The sequence below is a fragment of the Clytia hemisphaerica genome, unplaced genomic scaffold, assembly GCF_902728285.1.
Source record: "Clytia hemisphaerica strain Z4C2 unplaced genomic scaffold, Clytia hemisphaerica genome assembly, whole genome shotgun sequence".
NCBI lineage: Eukaryota > Metazoa > Cnidaria > Hydrozoa > Leptothecata > Clytiidae > Clytia > Clytia hemisphaerica.
In genome coordinates, this window is record NW_027104325.1 from 307,723 (window position 1) to 333,375 (window position 25,653).

General features: G+C 34.2%; 3 protein-coding genes across 5 annotated transcripts in view; all 3 read right to left on the reverse strand.

Annotated features, from left to right (window-relative positions):
• LOC136817659 (neuroblast differentiation-associated protein AHNAK-like) overlaps positions 1–25,653 on the reverse strand; it is a 301,580-nt gene that overhangs the window by 219,199 nt on the left and 56,728 nt on the right.
• Positions 234–24,906, reverse strand: LOC136817654 (potassium channel subfamily K member 16-like). 3 transcript variants are annotated; one of them, XM_067073978.1, is made up of 7 exons: positions 24,648–24,906; positions 13,782–13,932; positions 6,284–6,605; positions 5,664–5,841; positions 4,458–4,650; positions 3,024–3,210; positions 234–1,836 (listed from the first exon to the last, which is right to left on the reverse strand). In XM_067073978.1, exons 3-7 carry the CDS (start codon positions 6,602–6,604, stop codon positions 1,489–1,491), a joined length of 1,227 nt encoding a protein of 408 aa, XP_066930079.1. In that variant the 5' UTR covers position 6,605; positions 13,782–13,932; positions 24,648–24,906; the 3' UTR covers positions 234–1,488. The 3 variants fall into 3 exon arrangements, with proteins under 3 accessions (XP_066930079.1, XP_066930080.1, XP_066930078.1); XM_067073979.1 differs by lacking the exon at positions 24,648–24,906 and adding an exon at positions 14,932–15,247; XM_067073977.1 differs by lacking the exons at positions 13,782–13,932; positions 24,648–24,906 and adding an exon at positions 7,906–8,142.
• On the reverse strand, positions 15,673–24,202 carry LOC136817652 (uncharacterized). The gene is made up of 3 exons (XM_067073976.1): positions 23,917–24,202; positions 23,261–23,569; positions 15,673–17,541 (listed from the first exon to the last, which is right to left on the reverse strand). The coding sequence occupies exons 1-3, from the start codon at positions 24,074–24,076 to the stop codon at positions 16,178–16,180; spliced, it is 1,833 nt and encodes a 610-aa protein (XP_066930077.1). The 5' UTR covers positions 24,077–24,202; the 3' UTR covers positions 15,673–16,177.

Sequence of the window (25,653 nt, forward strand, 5' to 3'; positions counted from 1 at the left end):
TTTAATGGAAAACAGCCCATTCTTTTCAAAGCAGTGTATGCTATAATGTCCTTCCAGCAACTAATACAACAACGAGTTTCACCTAACTTACTCTTTCAAGAGGGTTTTGATTAATTTTTCTTCTCTATAACTCAATCGATTTATCGAAACGCTTCTGTATAAATGATTTGCTGAACAAAAACAAGGGGAAGGGAACGCAGAAAACCAAATATAGTTAATATGGAGTATTAGTATATGGAAAACTGGCTTCCCAGTCATTGAAGTTCTTACTTATAAAACTCAAAGTCTGTCAATCATCGAATAAATTTATTTTTATTTTTAGCTTTAAATTTAGCCATCAATAGTTCAAATCATGTTCCTTAGAGTTCTATGCTCATCCACTAGTGAAAAGATTCTTATACACGTTTTTTTTTTTATTAGAACCTAGTTTATAAGAACATATAGGCTGAAATTCGTCGAAAAATTAAGAACATCTTAAGAACATGCCCAGCCTCAGTTTGGAAAAAAATGACAAGAAACTACAATTTTTTCCTCTTTTTGAGCAGTTTTAACCGAATTTAGGGGTGGATCTTCAAAAGTCGAGAGTCAAATATTGTCCAAATTTTGCCAAATTTAAGTGCTCTTTATTTTGTATCATATTGTCGATTTAGAGTAGTCTGAAAAATTAAGAACGCATTTAAGAACATTTTAGGCTGAAAATTGCTAAAAAAATAAGCACATCCAGGCTCAGACAAATTTTAGGTGTTCTAATAAAAAAAAAAACGTGTATAGGGAGTTTATCTATAGAGGGCCGCGATTCAAACTACATTGTCTGTGACTACATTTTCCTCGGTGTTGTTTTGAAAGCTGAATGCATGTTAACTTCTACAGGGGTTGTATTTTGGTCTGGCGAAGACGGAGGGACAAAAAAATTCACCATTCACCGCTGTGAATATCTTAATCACCAGCTAAGGTGAAACTCATGGTAATAGGACATAAAAAGACATACTATTATAATCGCACTAATACAACACACCTAACAGTCTGTGCCACTAACTCGATCGGGAAGATTCTTCCGAAATGGGAAGAACCTTCCCGAATGAGAAATTAACTTGACACCCTAAACGGGTAAGAGTTAAAAAACGGACTTCCAGATCGGGAAGAAGCGGGAAAATAAGGAAAAGTCGATCGGGTTGGAACTTCCCGTTTGGGAAGTTTACGCAGTTTTTTCACAATCTAACAAGTTTTCTACAGTAAAGCCTACTTTTCTTTCGGTGAAAAACCTTAAAATTTGATGCTTTTTCACCTCCAAAAGTTTTCAACTTTCGCCGGTCATCGTACAGCTTCACCGAAGATTCAGTCAATTTTCAACTTCCCAAAGAGGAAGAATCTTCCCAAACCGGCAGAGAAAAATTAGAGTAAGTTCTTCCCATTCGGGAAGGTTCTTCCCATTTCGGAAGAATCTTCCCGATCGAGTTAGTGGCACAGACTGCCTAAAACTATTAACGTTTATAGTCCATCCCCAAAGTTTTGAAGATTTTTATCATTATTGTTTTCGTTGTTATTCGAATTATTATCAACGGGTGTATTCGATAAACGTCGCAGGGAATCACCCGCCACTTTACCGCCACCATTACCACCATTAGTAAAATCTGCCATTTCGGTGACGTCACCATTTTCGTCTGCCGGTAAAGTTTCCTCGTCCGAGTCCTCTAGTTCTTCTTCGATTTTCTGAACAATCTTAATTTTTTGTTTATGTTTTCGATATTGATGTGTGATATTTGCAATCAAGAGGTTTATGGTAATGGACAATGCAGCCAGTCCAATGTAAAGGAAAGTGACATTAAACCAAATTGCCTGATAAAGAAAAACAGTGTACCGTATTACTTCGAATAAACACCCCTTCTTTTAAACGCCCCCCTCCCGCTCGAATCTCCACTTAACTTTATCAAAGTGACCTTGGTTGAAAATTATTCAATAAACACCCCTTCTTTTAAACTCCCCCAGAATTAAACGCCTCTTTTAAAATCCTAAAAATTTCATAAACGCCAGTAGCGTTTATTCGAAGAAATACGGTACTTTCTTAAATTCTTTTTCTGAATTAAGAATTTCAGTTTGTGTATGTTTTTAGTAGTGTTTGCTGGTGTTTGTATTAATGCTATAGTTTCTAGACTTTTCATTTACTGTGGTGTGTTGGTAGTTTGTAATCATTGATGCTGCTTGAATTAGTTTCTACTCCAGCCAAAATATTAGTAGTGCTGAGCAGTGTACTTAAGTGCAACTTTGAACAGTTCCTGAATTGATTTCTACTAATGGATGAAATATTAGTTGTGCTGGAAGAGTACTTAGGAGTGCAACTTTGAACAGTTTCTGAATTGATTTCTACTCTGGATGAAATATTAGTGTTCTGAGAGAGTACACTAGGAGTGCAGCTTTGAAAAGTTCCTGAATTGATTTCTACTCTGGATGAAATATTAGTGTTCTGAGAGAGTACACTAGGAGTGCAGCTTTGAAAAGTTCCTGAATTGATTTCTACTCTGGTTAAAATACTAGTGCGCTGAGCCTCGCGCTAAGCAGTGCACTTAGAAGTGCAACTTTGAAAAGTTCCTGGATAAGTTTCTACTCTGGGTGAAATATTAGTGTGCTGAGCAGTGTAGTTAAGAGTGCAGCTTTGGGAGTTCCTGAATTGATTTCTACTCTGAATGAAATATAGTGATATGACTCTTTGCTATTCTACCTCTTACTATATTTAAAACTGAAACAATAGTCTACTTAATAAAGGTCTATGAAAGAGTGAGAGTGTTTGTCCAAGCCATAGTTGCCAAAAATAGTTTTGATAAAGTTTCTCTCTTAGAAATGTTTGTCAGTACGAACGAACTCTGCTTAATCGGTGAAATCATTCTATATGGCAATTATGCCAAAGACATGGCAAAATCGCAATGGCAGTAAAACACGTTTGCAAATGGTTTTAGAATAGAAAATTGAGCGAAAAATCTATGTTGTAGGTGGTAAAAATCGGGGAAATCGGAATGAAAAAAACTTACATTATCATTATGTGGTACAATATCACCAAAACCAATCGTGGTAAACGTAATGAAGATGAAATAAAGTGATTTGGAGAATGACCACTGTTCCATCTTCATGAACATCAGTGCGAATATCGAAGTCACCAAAAGCATGAAGAGAAGAGCCAACCAGACTGGTGCTCGAAGCTCTGTTCCTTCGTCAACCCTGGTGAATAAGAAGAATGGATTGAAAAGTTCAATAGCTTCGAATGCAGCATTATTCAATTTTCAAGCCGAAAAACAGCCATATTATTGAGTCCAATTGGAAACCATCACTGACCTTTATATACCCTGGACCAAGCTTCCCAATTCCAGCTAAGCAAAATCTTTGATCGGAGTTTTTTGAAAAGTGGTACCCTAATGGCGGCACTACTTGATAGTGGTGTAAATGCATCAAGAGCGCTAGGTCTACTTTTTCTCAAATTCTTTTAACGATGTAGCGGCGTTAGACGTTAATTCCTCTCTGGTACCAATTCCAAAAAAACTCCAATCAAAGATGGCGGATATTTCTTGGTCCAGGGATATATAAAGGTCAGTGGAAACCATAGGTTATTTAACCCCTTGAGTCTCCAGTTATTACTTCTAGAAATAGAGTAACGTTTTATGAACTCCTTTGCGAATCAATTACCATAGCAATATTTTGAAAAAGAGGTAAGCGCTGATCGTGACGTAATTTATGAAAAGAGCTATTTTGCCTGATACGCCATTCTAATAACGAGAAGCTCCAACCAACAACAGCGTTCGGATCAGGAATCAAAAGTGCAACTTTAGATTTACAGCCAATTCGATCGACTTCCAAATTTGCCATACTCGCCAACTTTGCCAAATCTACAATTTCAATGTCAAAAGATCACAGCTTTATGGCAAATTTGTACATCGCCACGCCGCCATTATGATTTCCGTTTTGTGATGCTTGGTCAGCAGTTTTCTGTCGGCGTTTGGAAACAAACGATTTTTTAACCAATCAAATTGCCGATCGGCACTGTTTTGCTTTAGCATTGGAAGGTCTTCTATTTTTTGGCAAAAGTGGCAAAATTGGAGCGAAAAGAACACAGGTCTCGTGGGAACAGTGTTTTGCATGGAGACGTATGGAGGTAAGTTCCAAAAATGCCAAGAATGCCAGATTCACCACAACTTTTTTATTTGGCATTTATGGCACTCAAATTTTGCCACATTTGCCAAATTTTTGTCAATCGAATGCAAAATAATTGGCAATCAGGGCAAAAATGGCACATTTTGAAGTCAATTGAATTGGCTGTTAGATTACAACTTTAGTGCAACATTAGAGACCACTGTTACCATACCTTAATTTTCGCATAGAACACGTGCGCAAAAATAAAACGCACTCGCCTACGGAATATACCCTATTGGATATCCCTCCTCGGAGTTATAAATAGGAAAAGAAAAACTTACTGCTCATATTCATATTTGGAATAAAGATATTCCCTCAGCGTTTTGACAATGAAGTTACACAAGTGATTGATGTATTTCGAAATTATCTTTCCAACAAGTGCGAGTAACATGACAGTCAACGGGACGCCAACGATGGCGTAAAATACACAAAACCAACGCCCTCCTGTTGTCACGGGCGCCATATTACCGTAACCTAGGTAACGAAAAAAAAATTCTGTTAAGTAGTGAATCTGCTAAAAAATGAAGGAAGCTATTTTTTTTAATTTCAGAGATACAATGGACAACCTAATTTAAAAGCTTATCCTTCTAAATAATAAAGAATTAAAGTCATCTCGAATGTATGTGGACACTAAATTTTTCAACAATTTCAATCTCTTAAACCCTGACACTTCTTAGAATATTTAAACCTCCTCTAAGTCTAAAATATTTTAGATCGTTCTCCCCCAAGATATCTTTCCAACGGTGCATAATTTTTTTACTTTAGCATAAGAGTGGATGCAGGGAAATTGTCGAAAAAGTAAAGTATGTAAGATCATATAATTTTTCCTTTGACATTGTTGACATTTTCACAGGAAAAATTATATGATGTTTCTTTGTCAGTTCGGACGATACATTGGGCTGTTCCATTAAAAAACCACACAGGGGGGTGGACGAACCTAAAACCGAACCTGAAAATTATTGAAAATGTGTGGATACCCCCTAGAAAAGGGCAAAAATTTGCAAAATTTCCCTTGGAAAAATTCTTCTCATATCTTAAATAAGGGTGGACGAATTAAAATCAGTCTTTTACCCCCTGGAAATTTTAGAATAACTTTTTACCCCCTTGGAAATTGAAACAACACACCTGGAAATCTTTCTCGGATAACCCTCTGGAAATGTTCGTCCACCCCCTGTATGGATATAAAATGGAATGTCCAATTCGCGTAAGTGTGAAACAGATTGTAGTAAGTTTTAATTTTCGAAGAAAATTAATTTTGAAATTTTGATAGACCAAAAGTGAAATTAAAATCGCTGGTCTCGCTTTCCCAAACAAAAAAAAATGGTCTGGCTTTCCCAAACAAAAAATACAGCATTTCTAATTAAAAATTTTCTGTTTTTGGTCCAGGCTACACGCATTCACTGTGATATATCAGAGAGGATGCGTGCAACCTATTTCTGGTCTCGCCCCACCAAACATGAAAAACAGTAAATGCAACGAAAACTTACCTATAGTAGTAACAACAGTTGATGCAAAAAAGACAGCATTCGTGACTGTCCAGCTTTCACTTTCACTTTCTGAAAATTCAGAATGAATATTTTGCAGAACAGATGATATTTTATTGACGTCATGTGTTGAAATATTGCTGATATTCATCATCATGTGGTCAGCGGTCAAATGTAAACTCTACGAAAAGGAAAAGAATGGTAAAGTAGAGCTCCCCATCAATCTATCATACTAATTAAGTCTCCAACCGCAGTCAGAGGCGACCCGGAGGCCCCTCTTTCGATAGCTATCTACCCAAAGGTAGGGGAGGGCGCCACTCTTTTGAAAGTGATAACGAGGTACACGTTTTTTTATTTATGTGAACACCCAAAATTTTTGAGCCTGACAATGTTCTTAACATATTCTTATTTTCACCATTTCTGAGTCTTTTTGTCCATTTTCCTAAGTAATCTGGTGTTAGAGAGTCTGAAAAGACTTAAAATGTTCTTAGCTTGTTCCTAATATTTTGGCCATCGAAGCCTCATGTTCTTATATAGTTTATTCTAAAAAAAACGTGTATTTTGTGACAATTTGGAGTATCCCACATGACGCAACGTCAGATTGAACTTGTAATGAACCTAACCTTAAAAGTGTTGAACAGCATTTCAACGTGTTTCCTTTTATCCACGACAAACTTTGGTTTCGTCTCCAGCAAATAGAATACCACTCCACCAAAGTAGAGGTAAAATCCATTCAAGATAATAAGTAAGACCATCCTAAGGCCATCTTTTTTCAGCCTCTTTCTAATGGCTGATGTAATCCGTTCCCATTTTGAGGCATCTTTGTTAGGAGATTCGATATCTCGTTGAGATTTAGGTGATTGTCGTTGTTTGCGAGTTTTCTTCGTTAAAAGTCGGTCATTCTCGGTAATTTCGTCGTCAGTGTCCAACTGATTGAACGTCATCCTGGAAACGAGAAAATATGATTTTTCATTCAAACCAAATTCGTGGACTCCAAAATACCTAATTTCTTAACAAAGTGGTGAAAATAAGATCATTTAACCCTATTAGCCCCAGGGGGGGGGTAGAATCTACCACGCTGGTGTTCTTTTGCGTATTTCTCGGTGAAATTCTTTTTAAACGACTTGAAACTTTCTGACTTTTAACAAAATCTTATTAAAGAGTATTTGTGCAAAATTTTAGGGTTATAGCTTGTCCAGATCAGGTTTTATGACTTTATTGTGAAACATGACATAAAATCCAGCTAAGATCGCTTAAAACTCAAAATTTTAAAGTGCTGATAATTTCTGAACTATTTCTTCAATCATCTTCAAATTTTGACACGTGATAGGTATTGACAATATGAATTTGAAAAACTAGAAAAAAAAATTTTTAAATGATGATGTCATCATTTATGACGTCACGTCATCAAATTTGAAAAAAAATTACTCATCTTCAGCATAGATTTAAGATAAAATCTTTATGGAAACTGCAAAACCTGCAATTATGTTAAAAGGCAGCCTTTTATCTTTCAGAATCTTCAAACAGAATCTAAATATCATTATTGGTTCGATTGTAATAGACATTTTTGTAAACCATATATTTTGGCTTTTTGCCGACAGGTGGAAATTTTGGGATGACGTCATCGGTTTTCGAATGTCATCAAATTTTTTTTTGTTCCAGGAAATTTGTCTCATGAACATCTGTACCAAATTTCATGACTGTACTTTCGAGTTCCTAATAAACGTACAGTAACGAATAAACATACAGGGTTGAAAATAGAGGTGTAAAAACCTAATTGAAGGGTCTTTTCAGGTTCGGTTAGGGGGTAAATAATGGTTATTCCGCTTTCATTTGACAAATAGATAAAACCTCCATATTCAAAGAAGGATATTTAGCCTTAAGAAACACAAGAAGGGACTTGAAATTGAGGAATATGTTTGTTGAAATTCATAAACGTACATGTACGTTTATTAGGCACCCGAGAGTAGCTCTCCAAGATAAAAAATAATCGAGGGTGGTAGATACAAAAATAAAAAAAGCTTGGGGCTAATAGGGTTAAAGAACATAATTAGGCTTAAAACTCAAAATGGATGATCTTATAAAAAAACGTGTCCTTCTTGATCATAATATTTTAAATGTGACCCTCGAACAAATCAAACACTAACCAACTCAAGTGATAAGACATTTAAAGTTTCTAGCTACTAACTACTAAACTGAAATTCAATGTGAAAAGAATAAAAAGCAAACACTCGGAACATTTTACCCTGCGCAACCATTTTTCCTTCTGTGTTGAAAAGAGATACATTTAGTTCGGTTACTTATCATCGCCATTTCGAAATTATAATCTTTTTAATAAGTATACACAGATTACACAAATTAACCATTTTAATTGGTCATTCGAAAATTTACAAATATTTTACTTCGCGTTAAAGTCATGATTTAAATTTTCTCAACTTTATAAAATCAAAAAAATCTAATAAACGGCTGTCATCTTCTAGTAGTGCCATCAAGACAGATTTCTTAAAACTATTTCTCAGAAAGCTTATTTAGCTAAAAATATTTTGTAAAGGTCATTCTATCAACAAAGAAATGTTAGTGTTAGGAACATATCGGAGGCCCATTAATTTTTTAAAACTCAAAACTATAGACCCTTGCTATGATTTGAAAATCTGGTGTAAGTCTTTTCTTTAAAAGTCCGATCAAATTAACAAAAGTTTTGGCTAAGTCACGATATACGTGTGTTCTGGAGTTGCCGTTCTTTTTCGCGTCATTCTGAAGTGGACTGTCGTGCGTTTGAAAAAAGTGTCGATATGTATTAAAGATTTTCAGTTCATTACATTACACCAACTACGTAAAGAATGACATCATTATAATCATATAATGTTATAATAGTATTGTACTACTTTCCACAGTACACGGGGGCCTATAGCTGAAGTTCTCGTGGCAAGCGTGGCAACAGTGGCAATTATTGTTGGATATCACAGCGATTGCGTAAGGTAAAACTGAGCACAGGAAAGTAACGCAATAGAGTAACGGTTAATTGTTTTAAGATCTCTCAGTTATGTCAATACACCCCCTTCTCACAGACCCGGTAGGACTTTTCAGCCAGTGGGGATAAAAATAACGGACTGAAACTCGATGAGGATTGATGTTCTCATATTTTTTATGGATGGGGATTTCAATTCTTTCGTTTTCAAGTCAGAAAGTTCAGTGGAGTTGGTAAAAATAGTAAATTATTTGCAGTGAGGATTGCTTAATTTGATTATTTTCAGCGGGGATAAAAATTGGAGGATACTTTTCCACCGGGGACGATATTTTGGCCAATTTTTCCAGTGGGAAGGGGTCCCAGTGGGTCTGTGAGAAGGGGGTGTGTCAATGCTTGGCCCAGTGTAGAAAGGGCATAAAAAAGTGAGCAAGGTCAAGCACACATGCGCGTTAAACAGTAAGGAACAACTTCAAAGCAAGAAATTCAAAGTAGCCCATCAACTCAAGAAATCGTCTATCTAGCCCATTTATTAGAAGTTGTCCCTGGAAGGGGTACGTACCCACAGATGTAATACATAGTTTCAACTGTCCATAAAAATTAATATTTTCCTGCTTCCAAATATTTCTACCTCAGTTTTTTAAATATTGTTTTGCATCATGGATTCTCTGGCCTTCAACAGTTGCTGATAATTATACCCAGCAGTTCTATCTTTTCATGAAATCCAACACTAGTCATAAAATTAAAACCGTATCACAAACAATATTACAACCGATTGAAAAGTATATACTTATTAAAAGTAAATTTTGAAAAATCTTGGCTCTGACGAGTATCTTCCATTTTCGAGCAAACAAGATAAATATTAGATTTTTTATAGGAAACAAAAAACGAGAAAAGCATCTTTAGAAGTCTTGGACACAACATCTTTTTAAGGTCTATAGAATATGATATGAGGGGCCTACAATGAAAATCATAATATTTGAGAAAAAAAGGAAAATTTTCACGAAATCTTATGGCCACGAACGATTTAAAAAGGCTCTAACTTAGGTTAGAGAGAGCAGTAGAGTTTTAACACTAGCCTTAAGAATTAGCTTAGCACCTCAGGATCCAAAAGTTCAAGAATGGTCCAATAGGGCTTAGAATATAGCCTGGAAGTCTATAAACCCCTCCCGAATTGAAATATTCGATTAGATTTATCAATTAGCCCAAAAGCGACTTTTTCGCCCGAACTTTTAAATTGCTAAAAACGAGGAAATACCCAAATTTCTCAATATATTTTGACCGAGATTGTAAGAAGTACACAACTAACGCTTGATAGTGAAATAAAGATAAGGGATGTGAGAATCAAAAATGAAAAAAAAAAACTAATATTCAAAAGTTCTAATAAAAAAAAGACGTTGAGTAGGAAGACTGAAAATAAACAATAAATTTTATAACAAACAAAAAACTATTTTATTTTTTACTGGTTTTTCACATGGGGAATCGAGTGAAAATTTAGATAAAAATAAACCAGCTGCGCTGGAAGGTCAGCCTAAATTGCTTAATATGACTAGAAAGATATGTTGTTAAAAATTGATATGATTTACTAAAACGAGAGTAAAAAAATCATTAAATTTACGTTTGTAAACAATATGGATTAACGAAAATATGCCATGTTACAATCTGTATGACAGAATAATTATTCGTCTCTTAGTTAGGATAGATATTTAGATAATAAAAATTAGATATACAGATGAACAGCAACAAAAGGCTACATCAACAACAGATTCAAGAAAATAAAAATCGTTGCAAGGAAGTTAAATGCAAGGCATCAAAAATCACAAAAAAGTTATACACTTTTCATTTTTTATTAAGCTTAGACTTATAATTATATTCAAGCTAAAGCTGGATAAAAAATCAAAAAAGTTTCAAAAACAAAGAAGCTGTAAATCAGTAAAAGTTAAAATGGTGTCATTCTTATTCATCTTAACTCCAGAGAAATAGTTTAAAATTTCATGTTTTTTATAATAAACAATGAAAAATTCAAAATAAGGTTTACACCGACACCCAAAATACTATTTAAAATTTATTCAAATTTAAAGTTTTATGTTTAGCATACCTGATGTCGTCCCAAAAAGACTGTTTATTGTACAGTATTTTCCCTAATCTGAGCCTAAATATGCTTAAAAGTGCAATATTTATCTATTAAAAATATTTAACCCATTTATATACATTTATTATTTATCATTATTAGTCCAGAATGTGTAAGTGTCCGCCATCAAATCACCGTCATTTACATAGGAGCTGCACTTTAAATATATATACTTGATTAATTTCCATTTAAGCTTGATCATAATTATCTCCAAGTCAAAAAGAACAAATGCAAGTGTCTGCTTTCAAATCGCAGTGAAAACTTAAGTCTAGAAAATATCATTTTTACGTCAATAATTTGATGAAGAACTTCGGTCTTTTTCAAATTCACATAGGAGCGGTACTTTAATATACTTGTTCAATTTCCATTTACGCTTTATCATCATTATCTCCAAGTCGGTCCAAAAAACAAACAAACTGCCAGTGAAAAACGCAAGTCTAGAAAAAAATCATTTTTGCGTCAGTAGTTTCATGAAAACTTCAGTCTTTTTCAAATTCACATAGGAGCAATACTTTAATATATATACTTGATCAATTTCCATTTACGCTTTATCATAATTATCTCCAAGTCGGTCCAAAAAAACAAACGTAACTGCCAGTGAAAAACGCAAGTCTAGAAAAAAATCATTTTTGCGTCAATAATTTGATGAAGAACTTTGTTCTTTCTCAAATTTACATAGGAGCTGTACTTTAATATACTTGATCAATTTCCATTTACGCTTTATCATAATTATCTCCCGTCGGTCCAAAAAAAAAACATAACTGCCAGTGAAAAACGCACAAGTCTAGAAAAAAATCATTTTTGTGTCAATAATTTGATGAAGAGCTTCGGTCTTTCTCAAATTCACATAGGAGCGGTACTTTAATATACTTGATCAATTGCTATTTACGCTTTGTTAATATTATCTCCAAGTCCAGAAGAACAAGCATATAAAATGTCTACCCAAATCAAAAGGAAAACACCAAGTTCAAGAAAACATTATTTTTGTGAATAATCAGATAATTAAGCTGTGAACTGTAGTATATATACACTCCAGTAATTGTTGGTGGTTATTCTATATTCAAGTCCAAAGTGAAAAAATATGTTTTCATGCTACAAAATATGAGGTCTATCAGGTAAAAAAATAACTCACAATACAGGAAAAAACTTGAGCAAATAAGTTACAATCTTCATACTTTAAAGAAAAGAACATCCTTATAATCTAACTCCAGTGTTGTATCTTCCTTAGTTATAAGTTTAAAAGCCATTTCAACAAGATATAATGATTGTATAAATAAAAGCTGGCAAGAGATAAACACAGAACGAACGAAAAAGCACCGCTTTGGCAGCCATATTGAATTGTTTTTGACACATATCGGGAAACCAAACTTAGCCCGATTGGATAAATTGAAAGCGTATCCCAACCGGAACGCTGCCCGAAAAAAGCTGGAGAGCAAATACACAGATCGGAAAACCAAACTTAACCCGATCGGATAACAATCATCAACTGTGCACAATTCCGCCCACGCCCGACCAAAAAAGGCGAATAAACGCCTTCACTTTTTGTCGTCTTATGAAAATGAAAAAAGAGATTTAAAGGGTCATCACGGCTGACCAAAAAAGAGAAAAATAAATTGAAATTTAGATACAGCGAGGGCCATAGATTATATTAAACAGGTTCCAAAAAGGAAATCGAAACTGACCCGCTATAGACTAGAATTGCTAATAATGTGACTTTAGCAAATTTTATTTGCAAGTGCATATCATTTTCAAAAGCAATCGGTAGCATTAGAGATAATACTATGAAAATATCTTTAGAAGGACAGAAATCTAGATTTGAGATTTGTTCTTAAAAAATAGCGTTGGGGTTCCAAAAGTTCCTAGTATTCATTTTGATTTACTAAATAGAGTTTGTCAGCTCTCTCTCCCGATCTTGGAAAATTAGGAAATAGAGCCACTTTCTCAAATCTTTACAGACCAGAAAATCTAACCAGCTAAAAATGATTTTTTTAATATCAACTTTGGTTTTAAGTTAATTGTACTTATCAATTTAACATTTTAAGACTCGTAATCTTCTTATCCTGTTCTTATTTTTTGACCGAAATTGATGTATTTAAAGGGGACGTCAGCTTTGGAATATCATTTTTACCATTTTTTTAGAATAGATACCTACGATGAAAAAAAAGTGGAGAAGCACTTTTGTTACGTCACAGATTTAAAAAGAAGGGACATTTTCAAACGTCTATTATTACGCATTGAGAAAAAAACGTAATAATAATAATATATAGCTCGTTTTGATCGTCTTGTTCTAAATTTTCTAAATGTAACAAAAAATGTATGGCAAAAATTGACGTCCCCTTTAAGTCAGGCTTTATACTAGACTGAAGTCATTTATAATGCGTGTTACGATTATTGTTACGGGATTTAGTTTCAATAAACTAAAATTGTTCCCTCCATTACTTTTTGCTTTATTTTACTACGTCTGAATTAGTCGTCTAGCTTGCTAGACTAGCTTTACACTCAATATTTACTGTTTTAACTCTTAAACCGCTTGAAATTCCGAAGCATTCGATATTAAACTTTTCTAATTTTGAGCGATATTAGCCTCCTTGTTTTTATAAAATTATTCTTGTAAAGCTCTTTTTAATTGATTTTTTGACTACCGGTCAAGGCAGGAACAAACACCCCAGACCCGACATTACGGCTTTTAACATTATGAATAATCTTGAAAGAGTAAGTCAACTCTTCATAAATCGGACTATCGGAAATGTCTATTGAGAGAGTGTTCGATTATTACTACCTCTCGTTAATGCAAACAGACTGGTTCTCCTATTTAGTCACTAGTTATGAAGACACGAGCACATTGAGAAATATAAAACTATGGACTCTCGATAATTCAAACTTCAATTTTACGAATTTTTTTATAATTCGAACAAAATCTTAGCCCCCTACAAAATAGAATGTAATTCTTTTGTAATTCGAAACTCTTGTTATTCGATCAAAAAAGATTTCCAATAAAAGAGGGTCAACTGTAATAAAAACATACCTGATCAAATGTTAAACTTTCCGGACATCAAATTGTCAGTTGCAACGAAAAATGATCATCAATAACAAAATCTCATTCTTCTACGCAGCAATAATCACAGAATCGAATATGCGGGCGAAGTCTCCAGGAAACTTCTCAATCCAAAAAGGAACTGGGTAGACAGAAAAAAAGGATGGACGTATATAGCTGAAATAACAGAATTGATGGAAAGGAAATAAAAATTATAGAATCATAGAAAAACAAACTCGATTTTCATATTATTGAAAAAAAATTGATAAAAAAAGGGAAACATTTTTTTCGAATGGAAAATCAAATTAGATTTCGACCAAAAAGAAAACTTGGTCCGTGGTATTCTCTCACATAAAAAAAAATCATAAAGGCATTTAATTTCGGTTTTTTTAGTGAAAATAATAGCAAAGTAAAGTTAATTATCACCACCCATTAGGCCCAAGGGAAGTAAAACAAATTCTTTCAGAATGTTTATTAAGTTGAGAAATTTGGAAAATTACGACGACCCCTGCGGCGAAGTTCAGGAACCCCACAGTCTACAGTTCTTGACGTCAACGGTGAAAATTTATTTAAGAGATAAAAAAGTGGGCTGTTCCAAAAAAAAATCTATTCATAGGGGAGGAAGATATACACTAAAAAATAGGAACAATTTAGGAACAATGCTGAGCCTGAAATTACTCAATTTCAAGCAATTTAGGGGTTCCATTAGTAAAAATTGGGTATAACTCCTAAAATACCTAAATTACACCCCATAGTAAGAACAGAATAAGAACAATTTGAGGCTCAAAGTACCAACAAATAAGAACAGCTGAGTCTCAGAAAAATTTTACTGGTTCTTATAAAAAAAAGTGTATTGTCCAAGGGTATCGAAAAAAATCTAGAAATCTACCATGTCATTCAGGGTGAATTTTGGTTACCAAGGGGTCGATTTTATGCTTGTCCAGAAGCAAAACACGATTCCAGGGGGTGAAAAATCGAAATGTCCTGGGTAGATCGATACTATTCGATTCGGTATTTAAATCTTCAAAAGTCGTGATAAGAGGTCGAAGAAGTTTCCCTTTTCTTTGCCAGCCCCGGTCAAAGCATGCGCCGTTTGGGAAAAAAAACTCAAAAAATCAATTGAACATCCAATTTGACATACCTGCAATATGCAGAGGAATTAAATGTTATAGCAATACGCGTATGTTACACTACATCAAATGTCTTACAAAAAATCATTGGAAAATATTCGGAAATAGTAAAAAAGTATTGAAAATCAAAAATGAAAATTGGAATCAAAATCTCGTAATTACTAATTCATTATAAATCTTTCCAATAGAAATCGTTACTAAAGTTTAATCAATAGTTCTTCTATCTTAAATCCTCCAGCATGTGAAGAGAGGGAGATTCATCTCTTTGAGAAAAGCTTTCATCGAAGGGCAAGGCTTGTAGCTTATATGCTAAATTGTTTAAAAATATTTCTGGAAATGTCATCGGTCTTCATTGAACCTGGTAAGACATAAAGAATTTCCAATCAAGATATTTCTGTAGAGATTGCCGCGATGAGGTTACATTGAAATTAATTATTTTTCAAAAATGCAAAAAGAAGTTTAAATTAAATCTTTCATTCGACGTTAGAAACAACGCTGTGTGTCAACAATCTATGCGACTCGAAGCTAAGTATACCGTGGAAAGATAAAATAAATTGTTCTAGAAATTCCAAGATCCAATAATAATCTAAAAGATAACAAATAATAACATAGATAGAATATAATGTTCAGACGCTAAAATAAAATTATGAGGCTGAGATTTTAGTGTGAGAAAAAGTTTAAGAAGTGATGGACTGTGGATTAAATTTTCTAAAATTTCACCATAAAATTCATGTATATATTTTAAGATCAATACCCAATAAATGTGTTGTTAAAAAATCCAGTGCCTGGGCTTTTGTTCAAAACAAAAACAATGAACGAATGAGTATAAAAAATGAATGAATGAATGATGCTTGAATCCATGACAGTGAATGAACTCAATAAATAATATCAAAAAATTGATAAATAATATCAAAAAATTGATAAATAATAACAAATGCAAAATACTTTTAAGGAATCTGTGGAAAGTGAAATAATACGAGGCGAAAAATAAAAACCAAAGGACTCGCGACTCGATCCATTTCCCCCAGACCCTACTCCAGACTTAAATAAATACCTTTTTTGTTGAATTTTATAAGACGATATCAGAACGTTCCAGGCATAATCCACAAATCCAAAGCAAAGGGAACAATTTTTGGTCATGAAAATAAGAAGTATTTCATCGCATCAACCAATAAAATAATATTAAGCCAAAGTGGTGTTTAGCAAGGAACATAACGAACAATAAAGATCGAGCGAAGGAACCAAATGCTGTTTTGATCAATAATACGAATGCCCAACTTGCGATGGTTCCAGGGAGTTTAATTCCTGCCCTGCACCTGGAAGGGTGTTTGTATAACGGGTAGGTCCATGTCCAGGGTCAAGGGCGTTCGAGGGCGGTTCGTAAGAGGAACAAGTGTAATCACTGGAAGTTTCACTGTAGTGCTCTTCGTTTAAGTACGTTGTTTGAGAGGGCTGTGAGATGGCGTTAACTGCTGGTTGCGTATATGTGCAGGGCGTTTGAGATTGTCGTTGAAAATTCTGATAGGGCGTCAGTGAGGGTGGAGGACTTGATGTATTATGACGTAATGGATAGGGCGGTTGACGTAATAGCGGAGGAGGGTGTTGATTGTTAACTGTTTGCTGCTGAACATTTGCTGGCCTATATTGATGGTTTAGTTGTTGGTAATGTGATAGTGGTTGAGTGGATGTGATGGCATGACGTAATTGAACGTTATGTTGTCGTATGCCTTCATACTTTAAGAGACATTCCAACGCAGTCGTGATATCATACTGCACGTCTGATAAAACGTTAGATATTAGGTTTTCAGAGAAATGGCAAAAAATAAAACGTAGACATACCATAAGACGATCATAATTAGAATCGTAAGGAACCGTAGTTTGATGGTTATGCGAGGAGAGAAGTGATGTGGTCTGTTGCTGATGGTTACTGCTCTCATCATTCCTGCGGTGATAGGGCGCCCGATAATGGGCGTTAATGTTTTGGCGTTGTGTTTGATGCGTCGAGTAAAGGTTATCTTTGGCAGGAAAATATGTTGACGCATGCGCATTGTTGTTAAAAGTTGGAGAAGGTATCACACGATCTTTGTGTTGAGGAGGGTACTGGTCAAAGTGGTTTTGTTTGAGTACAAAATGAGCGGTTGATGGTAACGCTTTTTGCAAGTCTTCTGGAGAGATGTATTTTGGAGGTGATAAATGTGGCATCTTATTTGATGGTACATCGTTGGCTTTCTGATACTGATTGTTATTGAGTGAAGATGATGGTGCCAGATTTTCCACATTCTTCAAAGGTGTGACTTTGTTGGTGGAAGGTAAAGTGGCCACAGGTGTGAAATAAGTTTGAGTTTTAGGAGATAAAAATGTGTTAGGGTTTGGTGTTGTTTCCATGCTGGATGACGGTGTTGAAGCCATTACGGGTGTGGAATATTTGGGAGATAAATCATCAACTGTTGAACGTTTGTTTTGTGTGTCAATGAAAGTATATTTGAGAGGTAACGAGGGACGTTTGCTGCCGTTTGTTAGAAGTTGGCTTGAGAGAGGGATTGTAGGTCTTTGATCAGTTGTTGTTTCTGCGGGATGGAGAGCTGTAGCCATCGCTTTCTCGTTTAGCTTCACTGAAAAAACTGGAACGGAAATATTTGAGGTTAATTTAAGTCATAAAATAAAAAATCACGAAATAAATTAATTCTTAAAACAAAATATAAATTGCTGTTTTTGTGGGCTGATGCTTTTCATTTCGGTCGATTTTTCTTTGAACTATTACAGTGGGTTCGACTGACAATCCCTGCATTAGTGACACGATTGCGTACTTTATCGTTCTTTAAAACACCCCCGTCTCACAGCCCTGGTGGAACGTTTTTCAAATCCCAATAGAGATTCTATTATTCGAAGGTTAAAAAACCCAGTGGGATGGTTTTGGAGTGTAATTTTTAAACATGGAATTTCGAATGGGGACGAAATCAAAGTCAGGGTTTTTTTCCACCGGGGACGAAATTTTTGCCAAACTTTACAGTAGGCTGTTACAAAGGGGTGTTTTAAATCCACAAGTTGTTAATCTTTGTAATGAACGAAGAGGAATGAAATCGTAGGGTGGACAAACTAACCGGTAAGGTTGGGGTTGTGGACGGCAAGATTGGTCGTATTTTAATGAAATTTTAGTAAGTGCACGGAATTGTCACGATGAAGCCCTTTTAGTATTCAGTAAATAATTTCACCAGATCTCACACCAATTTGTAGCCTAAAAATTGATGTAATTTATTTCGAAAAAATTTCTGCGAATTTAAGTCTGGTGTACCCATCATTTTCGTATAATTAGGCCTAAAAACAAAAGAATTTCGTTGCACCAAACCACAAAACTAATTATGCAGCTTTTTTCAAAACTACAACAATAGAGATCCATTTTAAACGCATGCCAGAGAACCTTGATTCTAGCTGTTTTTCTTAGCAATCTTCTACCTAAGAGCATGAGTCTGCTAATGTCACCCATTTTCGGTTTTGTTAACTTTTCAACTTTAAGGCTCCAGTGAAAAATCTAGGTGCATGCAATAATGATACCAGCTGATGTTTTTTATCAGTCTTGATACTGGCAAGCTTAAACAGTCATTTTTTTCACTTTACAAAGTACACAATTTTTTCAGGACAGCTTTTTACATCAGAATGTGAACGGAAAATGAGGTTTTTAGCAAATTGTCTAAGTTCATTATTTAATAATCTAGGCCAATCATGTCTGATCATACTTAATTTTTCTTTTTTTACAGCCAAGGGATATGAAAAACAAAATCTACAAAAAGATTTTTCAAAATAAAGTTTTTCACAGAATAAATGCAAAAAGTTGCGGACATAACTTTTTCCGTTCACGAAGTTATGTCCGCACACAATTGATTTGCTAGAGAAGTGGAAGTGTTAATATCTATAGTTATTTGATTTTTAACCCTTCCCATCCATTAGAGAACCAAACCAAGTAACACTAAAATACCAGTTGTCCTTCATTGAAAAATATTCCATTTTGAAGTGAACAGGGTACGATTTCCGTTCACAATTTTGAGTTATGTCCGCACATTATTTTATCCTTTAAATTTTCAAAGGAGTTATTCTTACTCAACTGAATCATTTTTCTATATCAAGGGTCATATTTGGGGTCATTTTATACAAATTTGAAGTCCCAAAGGCTATTTGTTGGGAGACGGTGAAAGAAAATAGTTTCTCCAAAAATTAGTTATGTCCGCAACAAAAAGTTATGTCCGCAACAAATCATGAAGTTTTCTCAGCCCCCAAACACCATTTTTAGGTTTCTTTGACAAATTATTGCATTTGAGGTCATTATAAGTTGGTTAAAACCAGAAAAAAGTCTGATAATTTTCCATTGGCAAGATTTCAGTTTTTTCACCTCATATCATATGTATTTCATGTTGCGGACATAACTATTTCATCTAAAATGTTGCTGATAAAGTGTATTTGCAAGCTGGCATGATGTTTTATTATATGGAAGTAATGCTTAGGCTATTAGAAATAGAAAACAAATACTCTGATGCCAAGTTGAGGTCCAGAATTAAAATTTTAACAGAAAAATAACCTTTTTGTTTCTTTGAAAATGATGGTTCTGAGCCTGCGAGCTTGAATAAAGGATAAATCATGCATTAATTTGCATATTAAATTCATTGTGTAGTGTTCACACAACATAATCTACTACACATTCACTTACAGACTGGTTAGAATTGCTCCAATAGTTCAAAACAGAGTCATGTTCTGTAGCAAGTTGTATGTTGCGGACATAACTATTAAAGTATTTTATCAGATTTTTGACCCCCTTAAGCAGTTATGCTAACACTTGGACAATACTAAATAGTTACATTTGTAAAAACCATGCATTTCCTTGTTTTTTTAATTTTTTGTGTCCTCTAGAGGGTCGTTCTTCTATTAGAAATATGAGAAAGTTCTAATATCATTGATAAGTCTTCTTTTATTCTTTTCAAAGAAAAACATGTAATAAAACTGAAAACAAACCAAACCAAATCTTTTGGTTTTATATTGATTTAGTCTCTATAATATTCCTTAAATTTTGGCAATAGAAAAAGACACTCCAAAATCTTTAATTAATGATGTATAATGTTCTATGGTTCTACCCTAAGAAGAAAAAGTTATGTCCGCAACACAGCATTATTATACATTTAACCCTTTCTATTGAAAAAGTTTAGTGACTCTCAAGGAAAAATCATATTTAATGATTATGAAAATGTACAACAGTTGATGTCAAGCTCAAATCTTAACTTTTAAGATTAGATTTTAACAAAAAATGATGTATGATTGGATTCTCTTTTACAAATAAATCTTCAATTTTCAGGAAATCATAGTTACAAAGACCTTTCAAGACAACAAATTTCAATGATTAAGTTTTGGTTCAAGTACAGCAAAGTATTAAAAGCCAAATAATAACTCAATTTAATGTTTATTGCTGATTTTAAATCAAATTTAACAAAAAGTTATGTCCGCAACCAACAAAGTTTCATTTTCTAATTTTTATTGGCTAACTGAAATATAGCAAACTTTTGGTTTTTTGGAAGCCTTGTGATGAGTCCTTCAAATCTAGAATGAAATTACCTGACCATAGCCAGTTTTCTTTTCATGAAGTCAAACTTTATGGGAATATTTTTTAGTATTTTAGATTTAATTTTGAAAAAAGTGTCAGAATTTGAAAAATATGCCATACTGGAGGGTAAAAATTGCTTTTCAATGCAGCTTAATATATTAGCCATGAACTGAAATCTAAGACAAGTATTAGATAATGCATATTTTATCTCAAATAAAGTGTAAACTACAAAGAGTTTTTTGCCAAATTTGTCTGATTATAACTACTCTAGGTTAAATTTATGGACCAAGCCAGTTTGATTAAGCCCTGATACTTATGTTTTCTGATAATTGAAGTCATTAATAAAAGAATTATCCAGGAATAAAAGTGAAATTCAAAACTTTATTTTTTCCAAATTTTTTCACCTATTTGGGTGACATTACCAGACTCATGCTCCTAAATACTGCAAAAAAAATTAAACGTGCTCAACAATGTGCAATTTCTTCAAAGACAATGAAAAATTAGCAAATCTTCGCTAACACTAATTATAATATTCAATATGTGTGCGAATAACGAGATCCTTAAAATCGGAGAAAACACGTACCATATCATCATGCAAAAGGAGATTGCTAAGAAAGGCGACGAAATCAAAAAACTCAATCAACAACGACATCGACAAAATCCTAACAGAAAAGATGAACGGCTTAGAACCTAAAACAAGGAAAAAGAAGAGATACAACAGACAAAAGATTTTATGAAAGAGTCATCCAGTAAAACCTACGCTGGTATAACCAAAGCACACAAGGAAATTTTTCAATCTGTTGTTGCGGAACAAAAAGAAGAGGAGAGGAGAGAAAAACAAGATATCGAATCAAGGAAAAGAAACATCATAATACATGGACTCCCTGAACAAATTGAAGAAACTAAAGAAAACGATCAAGAAGAGGATAAAAAGGAAATTGTAGATCTGCTCAAAGATATCGACAATAAAGTTGGAGTGGTTTGGATATTATCACCGATGATTTCACCATAAATGAAAGGAGAAAAATCAAAAATATGTGCAAAAAAGCTAAGAAATGGAACTCCGAATGTGATGGAGATTTCATTTGGCGTGTGAGAGGAAGTCCCAGAACAGATAACCTTCGTTTGATAAAAACAAACAAAAACTTTGCCAACCAAAAGCTGTCAATATCTAGCCTCAGTAGCAGCGACGATGAGCTGCCAACATAAGATTGGCTTTTTTTAATTGTAAAGTAGCCTTGACTTTTATTAGCCTTTGTTGCTACCATTTTGTCACCCTGAACGCCCTGAAATAAACCTTTACATACCAAAGAAATCCATATAAACTTCAAGAAGAGCCCAGAACAAGCCCAAAAATTAAAATATCCAATATTAAATTCCCCAAAAATCGAGCATATTTCTTCCCTGACTTTCTCGAAGATAGCATTCCAATATCCCAAACAAAATTTAAAAATTCCGAAAAGAAAATCTTGATAAAATTTCAAACACTAAAATTAAGTCTTTGGAAAAATCCCAAGAATATCTGGACACTTAAAGACTACTCCTTATGTACATTTTCCTCCCCCTTCCTTTGTGGACTCCTAGCCCTGTCAAAGAATTTTAAATATATACAAAGTGTGAAAATCAGAATAAAAAATTCTTGCCCGCAATAATAAAACCTTTCTCTTCGAAACTACAAAAATATTTAGATACCTAAAACATTTGGGGATCAAATACATACTCACTCAACAAGCAAGAAAAACTTAGTTTAGTTTATTTTTTCAAAATTTTATAACATTCAGTTTTGGAGCAAACACCGGACCACACCCACCAAAAGAAAACAACCGTCTGCACTTTCCGAAAAAAATTCTCGAAGGTCGTTCGAATTTTGCAACATTCGAAATGTAATAACTTTTCGAACATGTGGTGTGACAAGAGCGTAAGTCACGTAAACGTGTGTGACGTCATAGCAGGTTTTGTCTCTACACAAGCGAGATTATGTATCGTCAAATATCGAACTTGCTTTCACCCGCCATTACTTGCCTTACTCGCCATTTCCCTCGCCACTTTAGCCGTACTTTTCGATTCAGTTTTCAGTTTTGTTTGTGTCGTGATTTCAATTTTTTATTTAACTTTGAATTTCCTAGCTCTACGTATTTTAAGCAATTTATATATTGTAACGTTTTAATTTAATATTTAATTACTATTAAAAAATATTTCTCCTGTAAAAAAAAAAAAGTAAAAAAAAAAAAAAAAAAAAACTTTAGCAGTAGAGCCGAAGCCGTAGAGAATTCCAGATACATAATCTCCTGAATCTCGCTACAGACCCAGTATAGTATCTACGGCTAATTTCAAAATTACGAAGCGATAAACGTGAGATACTACTACTTTGAACTTTACCACTCTGACAATTTTGTGTTTTGTTTTAGAGAGTTTCAAGCTTTAACCCTTTGCTTTTGATTCTTCTAAAATGTAAACCAACACTCTTTCAAAAAAAAAAAGTAAATCCCTGAAACCTCCAAAATATTCCAAGAATTTCCGAAAAAATGTATAAAATCTTTGGCCTCAAAAAAAATTAAAATATCCTGAGCATCTCCTGAGAAATCACTGACAAACATCTCAGATCTAAAAAAAGTCCCCAAAAAAATAATCTACGCGCAACATAATTGATATTGTTCCCTAGAATGATTACTCCTGTGGTATTCCAATCCAGATAAATCCTTTGAAGATCTAATCAGACTTTCTACAAAATATCAAAAAATAGCAAAATGAATTACCTGGGTTGAGCAGAAATTTAGCTTTAAGCTTGGCTGCTCTTCTGCGTGTCTTGATTTGTTTTGCCATTACGCGTTGTCTGTTTAAAACAGCTAAACATTTCTTGCAACGGCAGAGACGCCAAGGACAATTATTCTTGTGACCCTTTATTGATGTTACTTCACCGTGATTCCGACAGCGAGCACATTTAGGAGAAATTTTCGAATCCTCGACAATAATTGGTTTTGGTTGTATCGTCGACGTGCTGTTTCTTGGTGGGTTGGCAGGTGCGTTGACGAGAGGACCATTTGATTTAGGAAGAGCAGCTGCATCTGAAAACATGAGACATAAGGAATATGTTTTGTATAAATCTCACAAGTTCGACATTTTCTATTCCGAAAACAAAACAGTGCGAGTCCAGACAAAATGTGATCAGCCCGGAAGTATGTCTAACCCGACTGCTTATTTGCCTGAGTTTTTAGAAAAGTTGCCCGTCACTTCATTCCGGCAATCAAGAAAAACGTCAAAATAATCCTCGGGCAATTTTTCCCAAATTGCCCTCAAAGAAATTACTAACACAAAAAGCTCTAGGTCAAAAAACGAAGCTTTTTTAATACGTCGTCGGTCGTAGGTTCAAACGTGAAATGCTGTATCTCGTAATAAAAAAGAAAAATCTTACTTGACATCCTTTGAAAATCAGCTTGGAATTTTCCTCGATGTTCGTTTGGTTGGTTTCGATTACTCGGTAACGGAGGGGATGTTGTCTTTCGTATCATATCAAATGGAAGGCTTCGACCAAACAGATTTGTATCAATTTCAAAATCCGCTTCTGCATCCATTGTTGTTGTATAATATGTATTCTTTGTCAAGAAAAATGTTGCCCATTCGAAGTTGCGTTCGTGTGCTGGGCTGAGAGCTGACCGACATTAGCAAGCTCAACATTTTGGAATCTTTGAAACATTCGAAATTGTTTAAACGTTCGAATCTCCGTTTGTTCGAATACTCAAACGTTCGAATTCCTGCAAAGATTCCAATGTCAATGACGAAATTCGAAAATCATTGTTTTCGTGCAACAAGACTACCATTTTGAAGTGTCACGCCCACCCCCAAAATAATCAAAGAGCTCTTATCTTCGGTTTAGGTTTACGACTTTGTTTTTTTTATAATTGGAAAAATTGATGATTCATCATTTTGGAATGAACGTTTTATGCCTGTTTAGTTTTCTTACCGAAAAAACTTCCCAAAAAAAATCAAAGGAAATATATTTTTTGATTTTCATATTTTCAACTTTTCCAGATTTTGAGGTAGTGATTGTGCCTAAATGTTTCTTAAAATTAGGGTTAGTTCCCTGTGGCTGTACCACCCCCTGATCATGGGACATGGACAATATTATAACATAATCTTACTTACGCACGATCCACAAAAGCATGGTTTCTATTCATCCAATCTTCATTGAGAAACTTGGGAGATCAAGGCGATTGAATCATTGAAGTCAACCATATTAGACATCTGTTCAGAATAAAGCATTGTGATGAACTCGGCACATTTTTGATCGAATATCGTTCGCCAACAAGGATTCCTTCCACCCATAAGTGGATACCGTTGATATCTCCTTCTCTTCATTTTTTTATTCTTTTTTACCATATTAGTCTTTTTACATTGCTTTTCTGAAAAGATAACAAATTTCTGGGTTGGATTAGCTGTAAATAACGACTTACAACCCTTTGAGCATCTTAGGGGGTGCAAAGAGCCCCCCACCGAAAAACAGAAAACGAATTTTAGAAATATTAATTCCAATTAATTCCAATTATCTTGAAATTTTGCAAGTGTGCACCAAATAAGAATTGGCATCTTTGCTGAAAATTTCGACATCAATGATGCCACAATGTTTGCGAGGCAACTCTACGTGACATGTATCTTTGGAACAGAGGGTCAATTTTCCCCTTCCCTTTTTACCTTATTTCTTACCTTAACAGCCCAAGGTTACTACCGTGGCCCATATATGACATGCTATAAAACAGCACTTAATCGGGGGTAATAGCATAAACACAAGATAATTATTATGTCGACATAACAAGATAATTTATCTCGACATAACAAGATAATTTATATCGACATAACAAGATATAATTTATCTCGACGTAACAAGATAATTCATCTCGACATACCGAGATAATTTATCTCAACATAACGAGATAATTTATATCAACAGTTCGAGATAATTTATATCAACATAACGAGATAATTCATATCAACATAACGAGATATTCATATCGATATAACGAGATAATTTATCTCAACATACCGGTTGCGCCACAAAAAAGTTTCACTCTTTAAAACTAATTTTCTCGAAATCTAAAGATTTTAAAAGAACCATTTCTATTCCATTGGAAAGAAGAAAGATAAACTTAAATTT